Source organism: Lepidochelys olivacea, assembly GCF_965140295.1.
Source record: "Lepidochelys olivacea isolate rLepOli2 genome assembly, chromosome: 2".
NCBI classification, from domain to species: Eukaryota; Metazoa; Chordata; order Testudines; family Cheloniidae; genus Lepidochelys; species Lepidochelys olivacea.
This window is the reverse complement of record NC_140412.1, coordinates 138,426,719-138,451,661: the sequence shown is the minus strand read 5'-3', so window position 1 is coordinate 138,451,661 and position 24,943 is coordinate 138,426,719. Positions and strand designations below refer to the sequence as shown.

The following is a 24,943-nucleotide window of genomic DNA, read 5'->3' as shown; positions in this document are numbered from 1 at the left end:
CGAACATTTGTGGTGATTGTGCACACTGGATGCTTGTGCGTACGTGTATATATAAGTATTGTAGCTGAGTTAAAAAATTAACACATTTTAAGACAACTTCCTTTTACTTTTTTTTTTTTTTAATACTTTCCTGAATTTGTGCACTTTACAAAATATGTAAAATTAGAACACAGCAATTTTTGGTCCGTGTATATGTGTAAATGGTAATCAGCAAAAGGCAAAGGACATGACTGTTATGGAGGACAGTGTCTTGTAAATGTTTGCCAGCCCATGAGTGGTCATTTATAATGTCATGGGCCAAGATATTCTTAATTGATGTAATGATTTTGGTCCTCAAGTTAAGACATTTTGCAATGTCTTATGCATGCAATGTCATGCATTTTGCAATGTCTTATTGCAATGTCACATGCAAGGGGTCTTGCATTCAGAGAGCCTGTGCTCATCACTTCCTGAAAAATGGGTCCTTTTAAGATGTCTCGAGTTGAGCATCCAAAATCACAGCTTATTTGAGAAAACTCTGGCCCTGGTTTGTAGTGGGGCTTTTAAGCTTCCCTCATAGTCATCAGGTGGCATTAGCCATTGTGAAAGGCATTAAACTAGACTTGATAAATCTAGTAATTTGTTCCACTGTGGCTAATGCCACATTATCAATGTAAATATTTAGTTTGTGCTGCGTTTCTAGTCTTTCTCTCTTAGCAAATCTGTCACATGAAATGTACAATTAGAGTTGCCTCCTACTGTAATGCAAATATAAATGAAGACTCTTTTGGTACATTTTTTCATTTATATTTCATATTTTACCATCAGTTCTTAAAATCTACTTAAGGTTCTTTCTCTTGATTTTAAATTGCTCAGTTGTCAATATTTTCCCTCTAAAAGATGTTCACCTTCTTTCCTCAGACTCTCTTTCAGTCTCCAGTAACGATGCCAGTCCTCCTGCCTCCGTAACATCACTTCAGCCCCATATGATTGGTGCACAGAGCTCCCCAGGCCCCAAACGCCCTGGCAACACCCTGAGGAAATGGCTTACCAGTCCAGTGAGGCGCCTTAGCAGTGGGAAGGCAGATGGGCATGTCAAGAAATTGGCCCATAAGCATAAGAAGAGTAGAGAGGTCCGCAAAAGTGCGGATGCTGGCTCTCAGAAGGACTCTGATGACAGTGCTGCTACGCCACAGGATGAAACCATTGAAGAGGTTAGTGTTCAGGCAACTTTCTTATGGTTTGTAAATGTTGGACATGATTCAAGTGCTTGGGTTTTGGATGCTGGGGGGCACTGCAGGACAGCACAACAGCTTATTTTGCATCTGTTGCTTCTTGTACAAATTTTATTTGGTCAAGTAAAACAGAGTCATCTCATCCAGGTCTCTTGTGGGTGTGTTTCAGTTTTACGCAGCCATTAGTCCCATGCATGCCTTGACTGTCATTCTCTGCTCAAGAACAAGCCCTGTATTGGAATACAAGGGTTTATGCAGTTCAGTGTTAAGAATGTTAGCAGAGTCGTGTGGGGAGAGCACTCTAGTTGAAGAACAGAAAAGAGGATGGGGGAAATTACTTTTTAAACTCATCTCACACCCCACCCCCAATCAGAAAAAAATGACTTTTTGACACATACTGAGTAACATCTGAGCAATGTTCTGATGATAGGCTATTTCATGCTTCCCTTTTCTCCCTTCCCAAAGGACCAGGAGGATGTATAGGGAAGGGTTATTAACCACTTTAAAGCCAACAAATCTTGCGTTCCTGCCTTTAGAAGTAATGTGCGTCTCATTAGTGCAGTGTCCTGGGAAATAGCTGACTTCTCAAACCAAAAGGTGGTTCCAATCAGTTACGTAATACCCTCACAAGCTTTCATTAAAGCAAAGGGAATGGGGAGGTTGTATCATGGAGTTCATGTCACAGATGTTTGTCAAAAGCCTTTTTCTTCCCCGCCATTCATAGTTCTGGTATGAGATTAGGACCCATATCCAGTTGATAAAGATACAAACTGGGCCTGATTATGCTTTCACTTATGTGTGCACAGCTCACATTGAATCTAGTGACATAACAGAGCATCCAAGGGTTCTACTCACAATGTATTTTAGTTCACCTTTTCTTTGACCTGAATCGGACCATCAGTTCTGATGGTTTTCCTATAGATTATAGGTAATGAAGTCTGATTTCTAACTAAGTGGCCTAGTGTTATTATTTTAGTGGCTTTTTGTCTTATTTTTCTTTTGCTACTGGTATATTTCATTTTCAACTTGGAGCATCGGTGATCCAAGTAAAAGTTGAAAGGGAATGGACTAGAGGCATGGCACCAGGATGGTGTAGGAGCTGTGGGTTTGGGAAAAGTGTTGTTCTCCGCCCTCAGGTGCCATAAGGTAAAAAGAGACCCTTCTCCCAAGGCAATTGTCACCATTTTCTCAGAAGTAGCCACACTCCTACGTTCCTGAGTGTGGGGAAGAGCGCCAGCGTCATATCAATGCCCTGAGGAGGAGAGAAGGCAGTACAAGTCATTCCTCGTTACGGTGAAGGCAATAGCAATATCCTGTAAACTATTTTTGTCACAGACCAAGGATTGAGGTCCTGTTCCTCCTGTAGCTGACTGGATGGTTTCTACCCAGAAAACATTAAAAACAAAGTATGTGGTCTGTAGTCACTGTTTAAAGGCGAACTAGTGATGAAATTTAGGATTTTGTTAAAATATCCCATATTTTAATACTGTTTTGTACTCATGTCGCACCTTTCAGTTTGAGGACATGAGTACTCTACAGATGCCAAGTCTGTAGTTACATATGTTGCACCCATTTTACAGAGGTAAACTGAGCAGAATCAAAGTCGCTGATGGAACCCAGCAGTCAACTCCCAAGCCTCGGTTTATAACTTTTTCTACAGTAAAACTCGGGCTGAAGTTCTGCAAGTCACTTGTACTCAGTGCATCAGCCCAGTTGCCTTACCTGTTGAACAAGTCATAAACTGCGTCTCTTTTAAGGTAGTTAGATTTTTGGTAACTGTGTCTATCTCTTGAGATGTTGATCTGTTTAGCTATCCCTAGGCTTGCTGGAGATGAGCCTTCAGAGGTAGTTTGGCATCTGTGAGACAGCTTCCACTAACTCTGCTTTATGCATCTTATGAATGTCTTGATCTTCATTGCAGAGAGGGCGGAATGAGGGGCTGAGCAGCGGCACTCTCTCCAAATCCTCCTCTTCTGGCATGCAGAGCTGTGGAGAGGAAGAAGGTGAAGAAGGAGCAGATGCTGTACCACTCCCCCCTCCAATGGCAATTCAGCAACACAGTCTACTCCAGCCAGACTCCCAGGATGACAAGGTAAAAAGGGAAATAGGGAAGAATCTCACATGCTGAGATAGACTGATAACTTTTAGAGTGCCTTAAAAGGATTTGCTGTGGAGAAAATATCTGGGACATATGTAATTATATGAGTACAATTGAGTACACAATTACAGGAACCTTACATCATTGTTTAAAAAAGGACCTTATAGCCAAGGTAGGGATGAGCAGTTGATCTTTGTGTGCGTAAAGGAGTTTTCACACACACACACACACACATGCACCCCCCTTCTGAGTGGCTTCACATTTTTGTAATACTTCATGCTTATATATGCTTAGTCTTCCCCCTTTCCACTAGTTAAGAGCTGTTGTGGGAGCAGTTAACTTTTTGACTGAAATCTTTTTGTCCTGTAGGTAATTCACAAAACAATTCTGTTTATCCTCAGACCTGGAGTTTTTGTCACAAATATTTTCCATTTGCACAGGAAGATGGTTTTTCATGTCGACATAAAGTCGCATGTCCATTGTGAGCACACCATAGCTTCCTCAAGTGCTGTAAAGCCTTGGTCCACATTAGTGACTTGCTGCCTGAAACTGTTCAGTTTAACAAGCAAAGCCAAGTTTAAATTGGGAGTGCAAAACTGTATCTGAAACCACTAATTGATAAGTTTTGGATGGAGATCATCCATCTGCCAAATTAATCGTGTTTTCATATTTTGTTGGTTTAAAAAAAAATCTCGCAACATTCTCAGGTTTTGAGATGTTTTATTTCAATTTTCAAAATGAGTCGCATTTTTATGGGGCAGTCACAAAGCCTGAAAATAGAGGATTTTAAAATGGAAACTCTGTTGACTTCTGCAGCATGGACCTCACTTCTAATATCATTTTGTCCCCATTGTTTTATTTAAAATGCTTAAGTGGTGAAATATATGGTATGATCTCATTGTTAGTGAGTTGTGTTGGCGGTTATTCGTCTTTCTTAGTAGACCAGATTCTTTTTCAACAAATTTTCTTTCTCTCCTTCACTCTTGTTGTTTTCTCCTGGGCATCTCAATCATAACTGAAGTAGACACTTTCTGGATTGCAATGGGTTTTTTCCGTGCACTGCATGCACCAGTTTCCTGCTTTTTTTCTAAATTGGAAACCATCGCAATATAGGAAATGATGGATGAACATACTGGGAAATACTTCTGAGACCAAATTAAAAAAAGAATTATATTCTTCAAATCTTTTTACTCTTTAAAAAAAATTGTTGGGTTTTTTTTTTCCTGCTATTTAGAAAATTGTCTGACCCTTTATTTGCTAGAATTGCAATAGTGTTCGTGAGAATCATGTTTACAAACTCTTGCTAGCAAGCTGCTAACATGATTTCTTAACCAGTATATTCAGTAACTGTGATACGAATAACACATACTAACATTGTCCTTATTGCATAGGTCCATCTGCATTACAAATGCAATTATATCAGAGGAAGCCATGTTATAACTTGGTCTCCATTCACTTTGCATTTTCAGTGTAGATTGGATCTTTAGCACAGTGTAGTGTAACGCACCAAAAGATAGGTTTTGCCCTCACTTGCCAGATTATCATCCTGCTTGCAAAAAAACATGTTTGAATGATGATCTGCCTCATGCATTTTCAACTCTGGTGTAAGCAGGACCTTACCTTGGATTTACAAGGATTTACCTTGTTTTAATATGAATCCCGTGGAGGACAGAAACATGCTCCCATAGTGTTTCTGTCTGTCTCTAATAGACCGAACCTTGTACCCAAACACTGCCAACTTCATGGTAGTTTGGATTCTGATCTACATCCAGATTTAAACTTTGTCTTGGATGCATGTTTAGGACATACTTTTTGTAAAGTTGTTTTTAGTAGCATTTGGGAGTTGGGATTGTGACATCTGGCAACATCTGCCTCAAAGTCCCATTGCATGTGGGCTTGCTCAGTTTTGGAGGTATATGCGAGCACCAGGTATGAGGCCATATTGATTTCTCTAATATCACTAAATAACAGACTCATTTTTTTTTTCATTAGCATTTCTTGTACAGTACACACGCTTCTGTTTGGAGAATCATTGCACAATTCATTTATTGCATTGAATAGCAGCTTATGAGTTTTTTGCATTTATTTTTGGATAAACAATATTAATGTTCCAATACAGTTGTTATATTGTAAAACTAATTATTTTTGTTTTTTGTTTTTCTCTTTTTGTAAATTTTGACTGTAGCATTATGTTGATTTGTGTTCTGTCTCTGCTTTGGCTCAATTCCCTTACCTTTCCATTTAAAGTTATTTGTGATTCCCTTGTTTACCCTACCCCATGTTCCTTTCTCAGTGAGGCAAGCAAAAGCACACCCATATCTTTGCAGTCCTTGTTTTCAGTAATGGGGTTGAAAACCACAGTCAAGAGCATTCTGTTTAAAATCATAATGAATGTAATTTCTTTGTTTGTCCAACATGTTTGAAACACTTGCAGAACAGTTTAACCTGTGTTGCATGATGTATGTCTGCCCTTTCCTTAATATGAAGTAAGGTTCATATTGTACCCTGTTCCTCTTTCCAGTTATTTAATGATACATGTAATCTGCAAACCAGCTGTGTGTTTGCTAATTACGGAAGCTGAATTTAATGGCCCTCTCCCAGAATCCTTTACTGTGAATACCTTTTACCCTCAGTTATAGCTATAAACTGGCATCTTATAGCTTGTGAGGCCAGAGATCTTCTATACTCTGCACTTACCTTTGGGAAAAATGGATGACACACAGAATGGTGAGCTTGATTTCCCCTATTCAATCTGGGAAATATACCCCAGCTCCTTTTAGAAATGTAAATGTTCTTGGTTTATTTTTTTAATCCTGTTTCAAGGTTTGTGTGTTGTAATTTATTTTTACAGTTGCTTCTTAATTATATACATAGTTGAAAAAATACTTAAATTGTTCACTATCAATCAGGTCAATCCCTGCAATCTGTATGGCTGTCCTGATAGACTTTATAGTAGTTGAAAGTTTCCCAAGGATATTTCCCAGATCTATAATGTGCGAAACAGAATTATGAACTTACATCCGACTAATTGAAATGGATTAAACCTGTGCATGGACAGTTCTCAAGGTGTATCAAGGTTTATTTAAAAATTTTAGATTCCAGTTGCATAAATTATAAGGAAACGTATTCTTAAACTAAAGGGAAATCTTTGCTGGGTAGCTTGACCTGAAAAGATACTTGAAAGAGGAATCTTGACAGCCTGTGACAAACGAAAGTAAACATGATATTTTTCCTTTTTTGTCACTGCACAGACATCTTCTCGATTATTGGTACGCCCCACCAGCTCTGAGACACCCAGTGCAGCAGAACTAGTCAGCGCAATTGAGGAACTCGTCAAAAGTAAAATGGTGAGACTGTTTGGAAGATAAACATGATTCAGAAGCTAAGGCAACTCCAAACTGCCCCGCTGTATGAAAAGTTCCAACACACTTCCCTATGAATTCCAACATTTAGCATCATCCATTTTCAAAAGCAGTCTCAAAATTTTGCGCATGCAAAGTGACATGTATTCATGAATGTACGAGCATATATGGAATATACATATATTCAGAGAGAAAAGATTACTAGTCAATGTGATATATACTTAAATGTATTTGTATTGCAGTAGCATGTGGCAGCACAATCAAGGATTGAAGTTCCATTGTGCAATACCCTGTATATAAACTTACATTTTAGAGTCCCTGCCCCAAGGATTTCACAGTATAAGTCTTGTCCAGGGACAAGTGAATGAAACAAACCAAGCAGAGAGTTAACTGTAAAGCTTCTATTTAAGACGCTCTTTCATTACCTCACACTAGTTTGTTTGCTCAAGTAAAATACTTCAAAAATATGAGGGTTTTATTGCTATTTGAAGAGAAAGTATTTAATACTTTGTTAAAGCATACTCAGAGGTCAGTGTTAAAGTAATGTAGAGCTTGGTTTGCAGCAGAGTACTTTCATCTCATATTTTCAGGTGACACACAGACTATTTCCAAACTCTTCTTTATTTGAATACCTTTAAGATGCAGAACCAGGCACATTACATTTCCTTTATATATTTTCCTCTTGCTGAGGACAGTCCTGACTTTTCTTTGCTAGCTTGTGTATGGATTCATAATATCTTTGAGGTTTAGTTTTTCCTTACAATCATAGAACACCAGGGTTGGAAGAGACCTCAGGAGGTCATCTAGTCCAACCCCCTGCTCAAAGCAGGACCAATCCCCAGTTTTTGCCCCAGATCCCAAATGGCCCCCTCAAGGATTGAATGCACAACTCTGGGTTTAGCAGGCCAACGCTCAAACCACTGAGCTATCCCTCCTCCCCAGGAAAGATAGAGGATGTATTTTTTTAAATGTGACCCTCTGGAAGACTAAATCAGGTTTTAATAAATAAAACTGTCTGTGATGAGCAACGCTTGCTGGGCACCACTAACAGTTTTAATGATTGCTCTGTGTAGTCTCAAGTGGTGATATCATTCCCCCATCAGATAATTCACCAACACAGATCAGTTTTTCCTAGTTTTTGGGCCGTCTGTCTATGAGGTCAAATCCTACTGGGTTTTTATTGATTTCAAAGTCTTGAATAGTGCATCTGACTCAGGAGGGTGTGGCTCAGCTGCATCTTACTGTAATGCTGCGGGAAAACATGATCAATAGCTGCAGCAAGACCTGACCCTGTGAGCTGGAGTTAAACTGGCTTAATAAATACTTTCTAGAACACTCCTTCACACAATCTCTTCAACACCCCTTCTTTTCCAAAACCGTATAAAATTCTGCTTGCTGTCTAACTTCCAAGGGCAATGGAACTGCACCCTCTTTCAACACAGAATTTTGCCCCTGGTTTTGAGAGTTCATTTTGAAGAGTATAAATGACAGTTACTATTGTATGTAGTGCAGGTGTGGAGAAAAGACTGTTTTATGAACCCAAAGGATTAAAGGTGACCTGCAAATTTTTTTAAAAATTGGTCTTGTGCAATTTTTTTTGTCTGCTTTGAAACATATAGAAGACCTTAAAGGTTGATGGGAAGGGTTATTCTTACCCTGTGTGGGGAAGGGGGATTGTAGGGGTCTCAATATGTATTTCTAGCTCTTATATTTTATTGAAGGGGGGGATTTTGTTCTATATTTAACAACTTCTTTCTTTCTCCAAAATGTAGCCATTGACTAAAGCAATCAAAAACTGCTATAAACAGTCGGTCTCAAAATTCCTTCCCTCTTAGTTTACATTCTGTTATCTCGGGTGATGTCATAATTTTCACAAGTTGGTAGGTCATCAGTCTTCCAGATTGGACAATTTTTTAATGTACTGAGTATTTTGTTAGCATCAAGAGCCATAACCTGGGTTTAGGCCCATAGTACTAGATGCTGTACAAATAGCAGGGGTGAAAGTAATATTAATCTCTTAATAGCTGGTACCAGCCTATTTTCACCTCTGACAAACAGAGTAAAGCGGAGGTCCTGCCCTGAAAAGCTTAGTGTGTGTTTAAAAAAAGGAAAGAAAGAAAACAAACAAGCTGAAGAAAAATTATTCCTGGACTTCTACTTATACCTTATAAAGAAGAAGAGGGAGAGGTCGTCTCTTCAGAGGGGTTGTTGGTTTTTGTGAGTCCCCTTTAATTTTTTCTGCCCTTGTCATTTAAATGCAATGGTGAGGATTTAAATTGTTCTAAACTTCATTATAGTAATCGCTGTTAAAAATTCAGCGTTTACCAACAGTTACCACAGATTTTCCCTGTAGGTAGAATAAAAGTGTGGTAACAGTGTGACAAATTTTGACTTTTTAATGGCAACGCTAGAGTGTCATCTTATTTTTTTTGGACTCACTAAGGTAATGTAAATATTTGAGTACAAAACAGAGGTTCCATATTTTTTAACAACTGTAAATGTGTATTCATTTTGTACATTTCAAGACAGCATGAATAGAAGGCAAGATGAATAAATATTGCAACAATTTATGAATACACTCTTAGGCACTGGAAGATCGTCCAAGTTCACTGTTGGTAGATCAAGGTGACAGCAGCAGTCCATCTTTCAACCCTTCGGACAACTCCCTTCTCTCTTCCTCGTCACCCATAGATGAGATGGAAGAAAGGAAATCCAGCTCTTTAAAAAGACGACAGTAAGACTGGCTTACAAATTTATATTTCCCCTCTGTTCTCAATCAGGTAACATTTATAAAGTCCTTTGCATCCTTTCAAAACAGTCTATTTTAATTTAACAGAAGAAGTAGTTCTTTTTCCCTTCCAGCTTGCATGTTAGGCATCAAATGGATGATTTGGTTCTTCCTTGAAAACCAGCTGCTGTTCAAAGAGAATTCTCAGGCATATTATTTCCAGTACTAAGTTCACCCAAAAGTCCTGTCAAATATGTCAGTCTCAGCCTTCATGGAAGAGGATGCTGGCTTTTAACTATTCTCAAGGGTATTTTTAGGTTCCAAAAACCATAAATCGTTGCTTTTTCCTGAAACCGTCTTTCTCTACCTTGAACTCAAATGATAGTTGGGAAGATCCAGAAATATTCGTTGACATTTCAGCTGGTATTGAAGATTAACCGTATGTATGTCGGTGTTAAAATAATAAAGACATCTTCAGTTGGTTTGCTTATGAATCTCTTGCTGTTTCTTGTGAGTCAAAAATTGGAATTCTTTTTAATTAATGTTTTAATTGTCCTGACCCATGCAGCAAAAGTCCTGGCTGCTGCAGCTCTAGTTTAGTAAACATAAGAAGTAAGAATGCCCTGAAGAGAGTGAAGCATCCAGATTTGGAAAGTCAGATGTAAACTCTACCTTACTAAATGTGATAACTGCAAACTTGTAAAATGTTGTATGCCCATTCTTAATCCTCTTTAAGAATTTTTATCCACATCCATACATTTTTCTCCCTGAATGTTTTTTTTCCACCTTTTTCCCCCTCCTTGTAGCTATGTCTTACAGGAATTAGTGGAGACGGAGCGAGATTACGTCCGAGATCTGGGTTATGTAGTTGAGGTATGTTAGTTCATCCTTTCTAAATTTCTTTTATTAATCCCATTGCCAGTCATCTATGTGGCTCGCACACTGTTCTGTTAGAAGAAAAAGAACGAGTCAACTTTAGGTGTGGGTTTTTCTATAGAAATTTAAGAAAAAACAGGATTTGATATAGAATTCCGTGTCTCTCCTTCACACTACTTCATACATCCTTTTTTTCCCCCTTATAAGAAGATTAGTTCTTTGTCATTCATGTTTTAATTAGTGACACCTAATAACATCTGAAACAATAGGCACAGTTTAATTAGTTGAGGCAGTGTGGTCTAGTGGATAGACCACTGGACTGAGACTCAGGAGACTTGGCTTCTACACCTGGCTCTGGTACTTCTCTACTGGGTGACACTAGGCAAGTCTCTTTACCTCTTTGCGTCTGTTTCCCATCTGCAGAATGCCGATTATGATACTGACCTGCTTTGTAAATTGCTTAGATCTGCTGATTTCCTCATTTAGCTATTTCCAAGTATGTTCCAGAAAACTATCTTTTCCCCAAGTTTAGACATGTTCCTGAGAGGAGCTGATTAACAGGTCTGTTAACTAGATTAAAGGCCAACTCCTAGGTAAGGCAGCAGCCCAGCCCAGAGTATTGAATAAATATCACATACTCCGGGCCTTAAATGTACTAAACAAACAGTTATACAGGCTTAGTATTTATTCAGTGTGTGGGATCAAAGTATTACTTTATGTGCATGCTATGCTTAAAGGTCAATGCTAATGTACAAGATCTTAAGTATTCCAAGTTTAGTGGTTGACAAATACTCTTTTTACTGTGCTTAAATGGGAACTAGTAAGAAGGAAACTCTATTACAAGTTAAGGTTCCAGATTTTTTAAAAATTCTTCTTACTGTGGATTTATTACAGACATTGAAGAGAGACAATTTGTCAAATTCTTATTGGAGTACCATCCAGATAATCTTGTATTTCTTTCATTTTATGCATCTTTATGCTTTGAAAGATGCTTTGTGAAAGATTGTCATAGGATAAGAGGGAAGATCATTTCATGGATTAAGAACTGGTTAAAAGACGGGGAACAAAGGGTAGGAATAAATGGTAAATTTTCAGAATGGAGAGGGGTAACTAGTGGTATTCCCCAAGGGTCAGTCCTAGGACAAATCCTATTCAACTTATTCATAAATGTTCTGGAGAAAGGGGTAAACAGTGAGGTGGCAAAGTTTGCAGATGATACGGAACCGCTCAAGATAGTTAAGACCAAAGCAGACTGTGAAGAACTTCAAAAAGATCTCACAAAACTAAGTGACTGGGCAACAAAATGGCAAATGAAATTTAATGTGGATAAATGTAAAGTAATGCACGCTGGAAAAAATAACCCCAACTATACATACAATATGATGGGGGCTAATTTAGCTAAAACTAATCAGGAAAGAGATCTTGTAGTCATCATGGATAGTTCTCTGAAGACATCCACTCAGTGTGCAGCGGCAGTCAAAAAAGCAAACAGGATGTTAGGAATCATTAAAAAAGGGATAAAGAATAAGATGGAGAATATCTTATTGCCCTTATATAAATCCATGGTATGCCCACATCTTGAATACTGCGTACAGATGTGGTCTCCTCATCTCAAAAAAAGATATACTGGCATTAAAAACGGTTCAGAGAAGGGCAACTAAAATGATTAGGGGTTTGGAATGGGTCCCATATGAGAAGAGATTAAAGAGGCTAGGACTTTTCAGCTTGGAAAATAGGAGACTAAGGAGGGATATGATAGGTATATAAAATCATGAGTGGTGTGGAGAAAGTGAATAAGGAAGAGTTATTTACTTGTTCCCATAATATAAGAACTAAGGGCCACCAAATTAAATTAATGGGCAGCAGGTTTAACACAAATAAAAGGAAGTTCTTCTTCACTCACTGCACAGTCAACCTGTGGAACTCCTTGCCTGAGGAGGTTGTGAAGGCTAGGACTATAAGAGGGTTTAAAAGAGAACTAGATAAATTCATGGAGGTTAAGTCCATCAATGGCTATTAGCCAGGACAGGTAAGGAATGATGTTTGTCAGAGGGTGGAGATGGATGGCAGGAGAGAGATCACTTGATCATTACCTGTTAGGTTCACTCCCTCTGGGGCACCTGGCATTGGCCACTGTCAGTAGACAGGATACTGGGCTGGATGGACCTTTGGTCTGACCCAGTATGGCCGTCGTTATGTTCTGAAGATAATGTAAAAAAAATTACAATAAAATAGATGGAGAAATTGATCCCTTTTCAATAATTGTACACAGTCATAGGGCTGGGAAGCTATGAGGCCAAAAAAAAAAAGAAGCCTTAGTGTTTCAGATGGGACATCATAAAGTCATTTGGGACCACAGTGTGGTCTCTGTAAACAGAAGCCTTACCAAGAAAAATGTGAAAAGAAATGTTTTTTAGAACTGGGAAATGTGAAACTTTCCAGTCTGATTACATTTTGATTTCATGTACTTGTGGGAAGTGAAAATAAACTGAAAAATTAAATTAAAAGTACTGGCTAAATTTAAACATAGTTGAGACAAATCTTATTTCAATAAAATCGTTAATTTAACAGCTAAATACACTGCTACATGTAATATTGGATTCTTACATCCTATTGATTTAGTGGCTTAAATAGGAGCTTGCAGCTTAAAAATTCTTAAGCTCCTTAAAGCGAGAGACAGAAAAAGAAAGAGAGAAAGAAACCCACCGTTTAAACATAGACATTTCACAAAGAATTGTCCTGGATTGTTTCAGGGTTACATGGCACTTATGAAAGAAGATGGTGTACCTGATGACATGAAGGGGAAAGACAAGATTGTATTCGGCAACATTCACCAGATTTACGACTGGCACAGAGAGTATGTATGCTTTTTATTTAAGAATTATCTGTTTCTGGTAGAAAATAATTTTATAACATACTGAGTGCACACAGGGCAAAAACCTTTGGCAATAAAAGTGTTTCAAAGATTATAAAAGCAAGTAACAAGAAATTAAGAGCAGCTTGTCCTACACTTTTACAGTTAAAATTAATTTCTAAGTTGAGACGATTCCTATAGTTATTTGTATGGAGACTATTCAAAATAAATATGTAAACACATCAAGCATTTGGACTGATCTGTCTTGTATAGATAACATTTAATGTGACTATTTAGTTGATCCTATTAAGAAAGCATTAAGGAAAAGAAAAAATCCTGTGTCTTACGCAGTAACATGCACGGTACTTACCTATTCTTCTGACACTGAGAGGCTATGCTGCGAATGGATCAAAAACAGTTTTTGTTCTCAAATTTCAGTGGTAATGTAGTTATGAGCACATCAAGGAATCAGAATGAGTAGAAGAGAAATTTGAATCCCCATAGCAAACAAAAGGATTGCAATCATGAGTCACTATGTTGCTTCTTTTTGTTCTTTACTTTAAAATGCTGCTTGCTTTGAAGCCCTGCAATATATTCTTTATATAGGCTTCAATTGCAGATAGGACACTCACTAATCAAGGATCCCAGCAGTGAAGAGAGTGTGGATATAAAGAATGCAATCACCACTTTCTTTTAACATTACCTGTTGCCAGATAATGTGGTACAAGCTAAATTATTTCTTCTTTGTTCAGCTTCTTTTTAGGAGAATTGGAGAAGTGCCTTGAAGATCCAGAAAAACTGGGATCCCTCTTTGTTAAGCATGTAAGTACAAACATCCTCTTTCAAGCAGGTAGTGCCAATTGCTGGTATTACTAGTGACTGACCTTATTATATAAAGGATTTATCTGTGGAGCAGCACAGGTGAAAAGTCAGTAGAATAAAATAACACAGGGTAAGAGGCAGAGACACAGAATTAGGTGAACAGGGAGTCTAATTTTTGTTTGCAATGCCTTGTGAAGAAAATGGTTAACATGGTACCTGTCTCTCAACTCAATCTCAGCACCTCTTTTAGTAGGCCGTAGTTTCATATGACCAGATGAAAAAAATATCCTCTCAAATCCTAATGCAATACTTACAGAGTAATAAAAACTCTAGATGGAAAAGATCTGTTTGGCACTGGAAGAACTGAGTGACCTATGCAGGATTGGTTTTCTAGCTCTCTATCCAGTCTAACATCATACGTCTCCTTTTACCACTTACCTTGGAAGACAAAGGTACAAGTTTAAGAGCCAGGAATTTTAATTCTGAAGCTTTCCTCTGCAGTATTAGACAGGTCACTCACTATTTTTTCCTTCCCGCCTAGCCGTAAAATGGAAATTAAAATAGTGCACTATGCTTGGATACCACGGTAATCAGCACCTTAGAAGTCATTATGATAAATAATATCTCAAATGCTAATTTCGTGAAATACTTTGAAATTCAAAATATTATATACAACCCAGTTGTCTGTTTTTCCATTATTTTATCATTCTCTGTGTCCCAATGTCAGGTGTGTTTGTGTAGTACCATGCTCAGATCTATAACTTCTGCATGTACAGTTACATTTTTGGGTCAGAGGTATCCAGTTTTCAAGTAATTGTAACTCTTAGACAGATACTTCAAACTATTTGAGGGTTTTTCTTTTCTGGCTAATTTGTTATGTTTGAAGTATACCTGCTTATTTGCTCTTGATACAGAATTTATTCTACCAGAAGGCAGAATGATCCTTTTAACATAGAAGTATACATTTAGATATATGTGCTTTTTTATTATACTCCATTTCAGCCTGTCACTTTTTTTCTGACTGTAGTACATTATCTTTGTGTCTCTGTTTATTCTTCCTAGGAGAGAAGGTTGCACATGTACATAGTTTACTGCCAAAACAAACCAAAGTCTGAGCACATTGTCTCAGAGTACATTGATACATTTTTTGAGGTAAGTCTCAGAGAGTAACATAGATTTTCAGGGTGGAAGTTGGGTTTTATTCCAAATTATGAGCGGCGTTCTTTGCTCTTGAGTTTTGTTGCTCTTTAAGAGATAGATTAGCACCACCACCTTCAGAAGGGGGCTGCTGGTATTCAAATTTGAGATAAATTCAGTGATACCAAATGAACGAGCTTCACTCTTGGTAGGCCAAGGGAGGTGTTGTTAATGTATTATACTTATTATTAAACAGTAATGCAGACAGAGAGATGGATTACAATATGGATGCAAATGGCAATATTTGATTTCGCTATACAGTACTTTTGAGACTCATCAGAAACTCAGATGCTGTAGACAAAACATGAGGTGTTAAGACAAAACCTTTAGCTTAATGTTTTGCCTCACAAGTTTGTCATAGTATTCTATGTTCAGATCTCCTGCCAGTTCTGCAGATCAACCCTGAGGGCCTTAAATAAAGGCAGAAAAGTTGACAGTAGCAAAAATAAGTAAACTAAAAAGCAGATATTATGAACTATGAAGGTAATTTCTGTTCATTTCATAATTAGGAATAAAACCTACTTGAGACACTGATTCTGTACTCGTGATTCTGACAAAAACACTGTTGAAGTCTGTGGGAATGTTTTATGAATAAACTAAGAATAAAATCCATTCCACCCCACAGGAGTATTTGAGGTCTAGCTGGGTGGAATGAGCTGTTGAGGAAGTAAAATCCGCCTTTCATTGCCAGGCTGTGGGAGTTGTTTGAGGTTGCTGGTCCCCTTGAGGGCTGCTGGTCTCTTTTGAGGGTTGCTATTCCAGACAGTGGGTTGGAATAACAGTTGCAGTAATTGCACAGATATTGATGACACTGGATCTGTGGAGAGGTGGTTTTGAAGTCTCATCCCTCGTTTATTCCTTTGTGGCCACCAACACGGGATTATGTGGCCTGGGATAGAAATCCTTTCTGCAGCACATAGGACAGGGGTGGGCAAACTTTTTGGCCCAAGGGCCATATCGGGGAATAGAAATTGTATGATGGGCAATGAATGCTCACAAAATTGGGGTTCTGGGGTGGGGATGAGGAGTTTGGGGTGTAGGAGGGTGCTCTGGGCTGGGATCTAAGGGTTCGGAGAGCGGAAGGAGGATCAGAGCTGGGGCAGCGGTGCGGGAAGGGGTGCAGGTTCTGGCTGGGAGTGCGGGCTCTGGGGTGGGGCTGGGGATGAGAGGTTTGGGGTGCAGGAGGGGGCTCTGGGCTGGGATCGAAGGGTTTGGAGAGCGGGAGGAGAATCAGGGCTGGGGCATGGGGAGAGGCTCAGGTGGTGCAGGCTCTGCGTGGCGCTTACCTCAAGCGGCTCCCGGAAGCAGTGGCATGTCCCTTCTCCAGCTCCTATGTGGAGGCGCAGGCAAGCAGCTCTGCACACTGCCCAATCCACAGGCACCACCCCTGCAGCTCACATTAGATTGCATAGGAGCCTGAGTGGGGCCATGCTGCAGCTTCCGGGAGCCACATGCTGCGGCCCCCGACCCAGCGCCCCGGCTGGAGTGGGTCTGAGCTGCATGGTGCAACCCTGACCCAGTACCCCCGCCAGAGTGGGGCCGAACTGCGTGGTGCAGTTCGCCGGCCGGATCGAGCCCACAGGCTGTAGTTTGCCTACCTGTGACATAGGAGGCGCAAAGGAACTTGTGTGAATGCTCTGCCAGCAGCTTCCTTCCCACATTGTCACAGCCTCTCCGCCCATAGCATCATACTGGCTCTCCCCATGAGATCATCTTAAGGTCTCAGTCCTGCAAATACTTGAAGCATGTGAGCATTACCATTGAATTTATGTGCATAAGCTTTTGCAGGTTTGGATCCAAAGTAAAGACTGAAGAACTGGGCCCCAGGGTTATAAGAAAAGCTTTGAAAAGGCAGAATTTGGAATACTTTGGGAATAAAGATGATACGAATAAAACAGGAATGGCTTTTAAGGTTATCACAAGAAAATGAAAATTTGGAGCACAACTTCAAGATTAAATTTATTTCTGTTCTTCTGCCTTAGCTCCATGACAGTAAAAGTACTGGTCTATATCGAAGTAAAACCAGTAAAATTTAAAGCTAACGCTCTTCATTTTACAACCTTTAGGACTTGAAGCAGCGCCTGGGCCACAGACTTCAGCTTACAGACTTGCTAATAAAACCAGTGCAGAGAATTATGAAATACCAATTGTTACTCAAGGTGAGGTGATGCTGGGTACCCTTTCAGTGTAACCACCTTTACTAAAGAAGAACTGAAAAATCGTATTACTCTTGGCTTTGTTTTTTGGGTAGTAGAATTGAAAATGGTGAAGGGGCCTCTTTGTACTCGACATAAGCCAGAATTTTTAATACTGTATTTCAGTTTGTTTCCTAACTTGGGTTCACATTGTTCTCTGAATCCCAGTAAACAGGTTGGACCAAATTCTGATACTGTTTAAACCAGTGTAAATCCACATTAACTCTTCAGTATAGTGGAAGGGCTTAGGATTTGCACCCATGTAACTGAAGGCAAAATTTTGTTTGATTTTCCTCTGATTTTTTTCTTTAATTAATTTTATAATCCCTTTAACACTTTTTGTCTGAGTGTTTGGCAAAATGTATTTTTGACCCTTTCTACCAAGGGGGATTGATGACTCAGTAAATGTTCTTGAATTATCTGAAATCAGATGTGAAACTTAGCACTAAAAACCTGCCTAATTCATGTCGGAAAGAGGCTTTGAATATTTGTATTATTTTCTTAAGAGCATCTTTTGGAATGTGTAATTCTCACACAAATAGGCGCCAGTTTGGACTTGAGATAATTTTACCTTTTTCCTTACAGGACTTCCTCAAATACTCTAAAAAAGCTAACCTTGACACAACAGAACTAGAGGTACTTTTGGCATTTTCTTTATTGACTTGAATACTTGTGCTCCACACTTCTTTTACTTCCAGTGCAGTGCTTGTGAACAAGTCGAGTTATATGAAACTACTCTTCTGTTTCAGCTCTAATTGTCCTGCTGATTAAATACACTGAACTATATTGTAAAGCCCCTGCCATCACACACACAATCCTCTGCTAGAGAGTTAAATTTTTATTTTCTCTCCTTGGCTTTAACAGAGAGCTGTAGAGGTCATGTGCATAGTACCGAAACGGTGCAACGACATGATGAATGTTGGCCGCCTGCAAGGATTTGATGTAAGTTGGTTTTCTTTCTTAAAATGGTGCATACGTTTCTGTTCTCCTTATGACATCATTTCCAGATGAATTTATATTGTATCTGGGATGGCTATGCATTTCTCACCGTCTGTGACACAAAGTTTTGCTCCTAATTATTTGTGTTAATGCAAAATGGGAAAGGAGAATCTTAATGCGAGCCCTGCCCAAGAGCAGGCCAGCCTGGTACCTCGTTTGATCAACCTCAAAAACATGACCTGTCTTGTGTCTCTCATTGCTTGACTCTTATATGAGTAAAATTGACCCTCAGGAACTACCAGTGTGGGAAGTGTTTTCATTATGACATCATCATTTTGAAATATCTTCTTGCAAGAAGTTAGTCAATTGCATAGAAATGATTTAAAAGGGATTTTGAGTGAGTGAGTGCCTCTCTCTCTCTCTCTCATGTATCAATCAGTGAACATACATAAAAACTACTCTGAACGCTAAAAAACCCTTGTAATGAGATTTTATTTCTTAGAGAGGTTCAGAAAAATAACTGATGGATTAAATGAATTTGTTTCTGCTTCTGTTTTTTAGGGTAAAATTGTAGCCCAGGGTAAACTCCTGCTGCAGGACACATTCCTGGTCACAGACCAGGACACGGGACTTCTGCCACGTTGCAAAGAAAGGCGGGTCTTCCTGTTTGAGCAGATTGTCATATTCAGTGAGCCACTAGATAAAAAGAAAGGTTTCTCCATGCCGGGATTCTTGTTTAAAAACAGTATCAAGGTAACTGTTGTCTGTGAGCCCAGTAGGGTTTGTACAGTGGGGTACCAAGGTAATCATTTTCTGGTAATGGCCTACCAACTCATGAACCTATGTCTTTACCAGTAAACCTAGAAGAATGGTAGCATTAAGCTCACTACTAAAAACACATGCAAACAATTCTGTGCTTAGCTGTGCCAACACATTAAATTCTTTCCATGCTGGCTTTCTGACCTCTTCTGCCTTAAATACAGTAATATAAATGTCCTCATTGTAACTTAGATATGCGCTACACTAAGGAGCTGTGTCTCAACTCTGTGTTCACATCTTATCACAGATAATTGCAATACCTGCCCTTACAGTAACATGTCTATATCTTAAAGCTTGAAGGCAGTAACTTGAAAGTATTATTCCCCAAGAAGTCTCAGCCCAAACCAAATGCAAATACTTGCCAACAGTACTGAAATCTTGACTAGAACATCTGTCAGATCACATGACTCGAGTTCCACAAGCTAATCCCTTAAACATTTTAGCCCTGCCCTTAAGCAGTAGTGCTGCACAGTTACGTTGGATATTCCCAGAAGTAATCTGACTGGGGGCTTCTGAGCAATAGGGTAAATGGGTATGTGCATGGATTGATCTGAGTGACTATACTGAGCTCTGGATGCAAGCTATGCTTCATAGTTCTGCTCTGACTTGGCAGCTTGTACTTGTTTGGAAATAGTTGCTTTCTTATAGTGAAATCTTTATAGACTACAGATTAAAGTACAAAACTACTGTAGTATTTTAAATAAAAGGAAGGAGTGAGCAGAGGACTCTACAAAGGGGAATTTTACTGTGCTACCCTGGAAGGGATCACATTTGACTTCTTTCTGACCTTGAGTCAGAGTTTCTGAAATGCAAGATGCTGTTAATGACTGAGTGAAATCTTAAGTGATGTGACAAGGATGACGAGTATCCATCATGAATCCTTAGTTTCATTTAATAATTTATTTTACAGTAATCCTGACTACATTAAATAATCATTATCTTAAATGTTTTGAAGACTTCAGAAGCTCAGAGCTCCTGCCTAGGGCTGTTGGTGGTGTCTTTGCAGTACAATAGATACAATAAATTCTCTTTCGTTAAGGTGAGTTGTCTTTGCCTGGAGGAAAACGTGGACAGTGATCCATGTAAATTTGCACTAACATCAAGAACAGGGGATGTCATGGAGACCTTTGTTTTGCATTCTACCAGTCCAGGCGTACGCCAATTGTGGATCCATGAAATCAACCAAATTCTGGAAAACCAGCGTAATTTTTTGAATGGTAAATCATTTGTTGTAATCTTTCTGCCCCAGGCGCTGTACTGGATGCCCCAACTACTTGCTCTCCTTCATATTTTATCTGACCTAGTTCAAGTAATACTCCAAAAGATTTCTTTCTTCTGGGGTGGCAGGCCTTTCAGCTGGGGGGAAACATGCTCCTTTGTTTTCACTTCCCAACAAATGTTTGAACTTGTGTAGTGGCCTGTAACTGACTATTTCAAAGTGCTTTATAGGAAAGAATTAAAATTGACAATGTCCCTCTGATATGAGGAAATAACGTATCCGCTTTAAATAAAGGGGAGTTTTTGGAGGGCTAAACCAAAGTGTCAGCCTAACATTACAGTATAAATGTATTTCACTTGCATTACTTCATAGTTTGTCCAACAGCATTTAGTACTATAACATTTAGAGTCACTAGGAGAAAGCTAGGAATTGCCACAGATCTCAAAAGGGTCTTTTCACTGACCTTCACACTTATGTTTCTACTTTTGAATCACTCATTCTTCCTCAGCATAGATTTTTTTTTTTTCCATTGTGAAAGAACTGGTTTAAAAATCATGTAAAAAGACCTGTTGGAAACAGGATATGGTGGTTAGAGCACAGGACCGGGAGCTGGGAGTTGTGGCAGGTATTTACAGCTCAGCCATTGACTTATGACGTAGGAGAAATGGCTTAACCTCTGCCGCAGCTTCTCCATCTGTTTTGGGAATATAATCTTACCCACCAGTCTACCTTGCAGGGATGTCATGAAGCATTAATATCTGTAAAGCATTTTGAGGTCAGTGGAGTAAAGGTGTTATGTAAGAATAAAGTTTGTTTTTGGTCAAACTCTAAGGTTGCATTAAACATATCCAGCTTTAACCTGCCCTCTTCTCACTCCCTCTGCTCCTTCCCCTGTATTTAAATTGCAGCCTTGACATCACCAATTGAGTATCAGAAGAACCACAGTAGCGGTGGTGGTGGCAGCAGCAACAGCAGCGGCCCCAGCAGCTGTAGCGGAATTACCAGCTCCAGCCGTAGCAGGCCCTCCCGGATCCCCCAGCCTGTCAGACACCATTCCCCAGTCCTGGTCTCCTCTGCAGCCTCCGCCCAAGCAGAGGCAGACAAGATGTCAGGTATGTCCATTCATAATCCCTCCCTGCCACCCCACAGCACATCCCTAGAGACTGGCCTCAGCCAGCCAGCCAGGCACCCTCCCATTGCAGAACCGGATGGTCCTGAGAAAGAAGCTGAGCAGATTCCCAAGATGAAAGTTATTGAGAGCCCCAGGAAGACAGCTGGAAACGTTTCTGGGTCAGCAGATGGAGCCCAGAAAGAACTGCGTGGGAGCTCGGAGGACAATCGCTCAAGGAGCAGCATAGGATCTCTGACGCTCGGGAAGCCAAGGCCAGGAGCCATCTCTCCAATGAACTCTCCTCTCTCAACGACTTTCCCTTCTCCTTTTGGCAAGGAAACCTTTCCACCCAGCAGTCCCCTGCAAAAGGGCTCCTTTTGGAGCTCCATCCCAGCATCCCCTGCCAGCCGTCCTGGCTCCTTCACTTTCCCTGGGGACAATGACTCCCTCCAGCGCCAGGTCCACCGCCACTCTTCACACAGCAAGGACACAGACCGCATGAGCACATGCTCCTCGACCAGCGAGCAGTCAGTTCACTCCACCCAAAGTAATGGGGTAAGAGCGGAGCATCTCTGTCCTGCGAGCTCTTCTAAAACCTTCCCATGCTCCCCTTCTGTGCGTTACCATCACTCTCCATACTAACTTCTGGCTCTCCAGTGCTGCACTGCTCTGAAATAATCAACTGTTCCAATATCTTCTCTACACAAACAAATAGAATATATATTCTATGTCTGTGTGTGTATGCATACAGCAGACTTGTGATATGTATACAGACACAACACAACTGCTAACATTAGTTGTGACTTCCACCTCTGCTGAAACATCAATCACTAGTCTGATTCCTACTAACTTGCTCTCCTTGCTTTTTTGTCTCTAATCCGAAGGCAGATAATTAACGTGCTGAATATGGCAATCACATGGCCTCTGTTTGTGCGCCACCAACAGCATTTGTAAGATTTCCAGTTGGCCGATTGTCGTGGGGCTTTTTTCCCCCGCGCACATCCATCCCTTTTTTGTTTTTCCCTATATAGTTTTGACTTTGGTGAGGCATCCATGTCACACTCCCTGGGCTGCTTTATTTTACTCCTTTCAGCCTTAATTGAACTGCAGCATTCTTTTTACTCATCCTCTTTAAATCCCATATCTGGTCAGTGAAGCTTCCAAGTATCAACTGAAAACACACAAACACACAACCAAAAAAAAACTCTGATCACCGTCAGCCCCCCAAAAGTAAGAAAGTGGAAATATTCACTCCACGCCTTTATTCCCCTGTGTAAAAGAAACTGTGTTAGGGCATCTGGAGATTCAACCTTTTAGTCTGCACTTTTTTGTGTGTGTGGGGAAAAAAGGGTTAACAGAATCCACATCCTGAACTGATGTCCACCAGGAAACGCAACATAGTCATGGGGCATGTGCAAATTTAATGCACAACAAATGAATGTCACTCACTGTGAATGTGATAGGCATGTCACCATGCCTTTTACCAGCATTTGGTTTTCCCTCACTAAGTGTTGTTTTCACAAGTGTTTGTTTTTTCAGTACCTGTCACAGCTCCTACACAATACCAATTGCAAATCACCTAACCTGCAATACTTTTTTAAACGCATGCACTTCTTGGTAGAATTGTTTAACATATAGAGCTCTCTCGATGTTTTAGTTCTTACACTTACCTTTGTAATAGCCTTAGAGGAAAAAAATTGTGCTTTGCATGTATTCTTTTTTTATTTGATCTGGTCTCCTTTCTAATTTTCATTTGGTTTGGCTTTGTCTTGCCATTATCTTTTTCTTTAGTCTAGCAGAATGTTATGTTAATATGATATCTAGGGTAAATAGATGTCTTTTGAATAAATGAATAGAGCATTAATAAGATAGTTTTATGTGAACTAAAGCAATAAATACCAATTTCTTCTGTCATTCCCAAATAAGGCTTTAAATCAATTATTAAAATTCCATTTTTTGAACTGGGACATTCATGAAAACTTGAAAAGGAGGCCATAATTTCTGTGTTTGCTTCCTACAATAGCCAGCGCTACCTGAATATGCCTTCTCCCTCACAACTCACCTTCTCTTTTAGCTCGATTATGGAGGTAGGTCATAATTTTACATTTATAACGTCACTGTCTGTCGTCATACAAGGTGATGTCACAAATTTTAACTTAGTGACTTCCCTCTGTGATCAACTAATTGGAGAAAATGAGCTGTGAAGGTTTATGTCCTTAAATTTGATGTATTCATTTGTGGATGTGTGTTTGTACATATTTACACACACGTATATAGATGTAGTTAAATGATATGTGTAAAAATATACATACACATGCACTCATGTATGCATTTGTTTCTGTTTCATAACTGAAAAGGGGGCAACCCTGAAAAACACATGAAATGAACCTTCTAGTCTGGCTCTTGTAAAAGCTGTGAGAAACACCTATTCAAAACATAGAAGATTTCTACTTAGTAGGATTGTCAAGTATGTGGAAACAATTCTTGATTAAGCTTTTATGGTACACAATGCTTGAATTATGGGGAGACGTGGTACTTTGCAGGTTTTCCCTTCTTGGGCTAGATTGCTGTGCAGTTTCCCTGACAGTACTAGCAGTTTGCAAGTAGTTCTGGTGGGATGATTCACATGATTGGAATGTTAAAATCAATTGTTATCACATATTTAGGAAGGAGCAAGCAGGCAAAAGGAGACTGGGAATAACACTCTGTCAAAAATGGCATTACCTGTTTCTGAGTCACTGATAAGTCAAGAGAAAATGACCTTGAATGCTTATGGATCAATGTCCTATCAGATAAAGCACAAGATTGGGTATTAGTTGGTGTCTGCTGCAGACCCCTGAACAGGATGGCCGGCTTCTTGCACATCCATATATAATGAATAGGGGGAAAAGCTGCATGATCATGGGGGACTTCAGTTTAAGTGACATATTCTCGGGGTGTCTTGCTGCCAGTATTAAAACATCCCTGGAATTTCTAAATATTATGACAATCTCCTAATTCAAAAAGTGTTGCATCCAACATGGGGGAATTCTATGTTAGACCTCTTCTTGACAGATAAAGAGGAACTGATTACAGAACTAAAAATTAGAGGTAACGTAGATACAAATGATCATGACTTGATCACATTTATAATGTGCAAACAGAATAAAGTCACTAGTAAATGTGTACTTGATGCTTTAATAGGCCCAGCTTCACAAAGCTGAAAACAATTAAAAGCCAAATCAGCTGGGCGGTAGAACTTAATCAGAAACGTGAATGATAATTGGGAATTATTTAAGAACATGTAACTAGATTTCCAAAAAGCCACAATCAAGAAAGAAGGCCATATTGGTTAAAAAAAGGAAAAGAAAAACTACCTGGTACAGAATGGGAGTGAAGGCAGCTATAAAAAATTAAAAATAATATATAGCAAATGGAAGAAAGGGGAAGTTGATAGTAATGAATATAAATCAGAAATTAGGAATTGTAGAAGATTGATAAGGAAAGCAAAGGGACACAAGGAGAAATCT

At 39.4% G+C, this 24,943-nt stretch overlaps 1 protein-coding gene across 3 annotated transcripts in view; it reads left to right on the top strand.

Annotated features, from left to right (window-relative positions):
* The window catches only part of TRIO (trio Rho guanine nucleotide exchange factor), a 401,689-nt gene that overhangs the window by 349,451 nt on the left and 27,295 nt on the right, over positions 1 to 24,943 (top strand). For 2 of the 3 annotated variants that reach the window (XM_084621487.1, XM_084621488.1), the window contains exons 35-48: positions 901 to 1,193; positions 3,136 to 3,306; positions 6,564 to 6,659; positions 9,260 to 9,408; positions 10,209 to 10,275; positions 13,032 to 13,135; positions 13,885 to 13,954; positions 15,017 to 15,106; positions 17,218 to 17,310; positions 17,932 to 17,982; positions 18,211 to 18,288; positions 18,847 to 19,038; positions 20,144 to 20,321; positions 21,232 to 21,989. In XM_084621487.1, coding sequence (XP_084477613.1) covers positions 901 to 1,193; positions 3,136 to 3,306; positions 6,564 to 6,659; positions 9,260 to 9,408; positions 10,209 to 10,275; positions 13,032 to 13,135; positions 13,885 to 13,954; positions 15,017 to 15,106; positions 17,218 to 17,310; positions 17,932 to 17,982; positions 18,211 to 18,288; positions 18,847 to 19,038; positions 20,144 to 20,321; positions 21,232 to 21,989 — 2,390 coding nt within the window. The remainder of the gene's footprint in view (positions 1 to 900; positions 1,194 to 3,135; positions 3,307 to 6,563; positions 6,660 to 9,259; positions 9,409 to 10,208; positions 10,276 to 13,031; positions 13,136 to 13,884; positions 13,955 to 15,016; positions 15,107 to 17,217; positions 17,311 to 17,931; positions 17,983 to 18,210; positions 18,289 to 18,846; positions 19,039 to 20,143; positions 20,322 to 21,231; positions 21,990 to 24,943) is intronic. The other variant, XM_084621489.1, reaches the window with a different exon arrangement.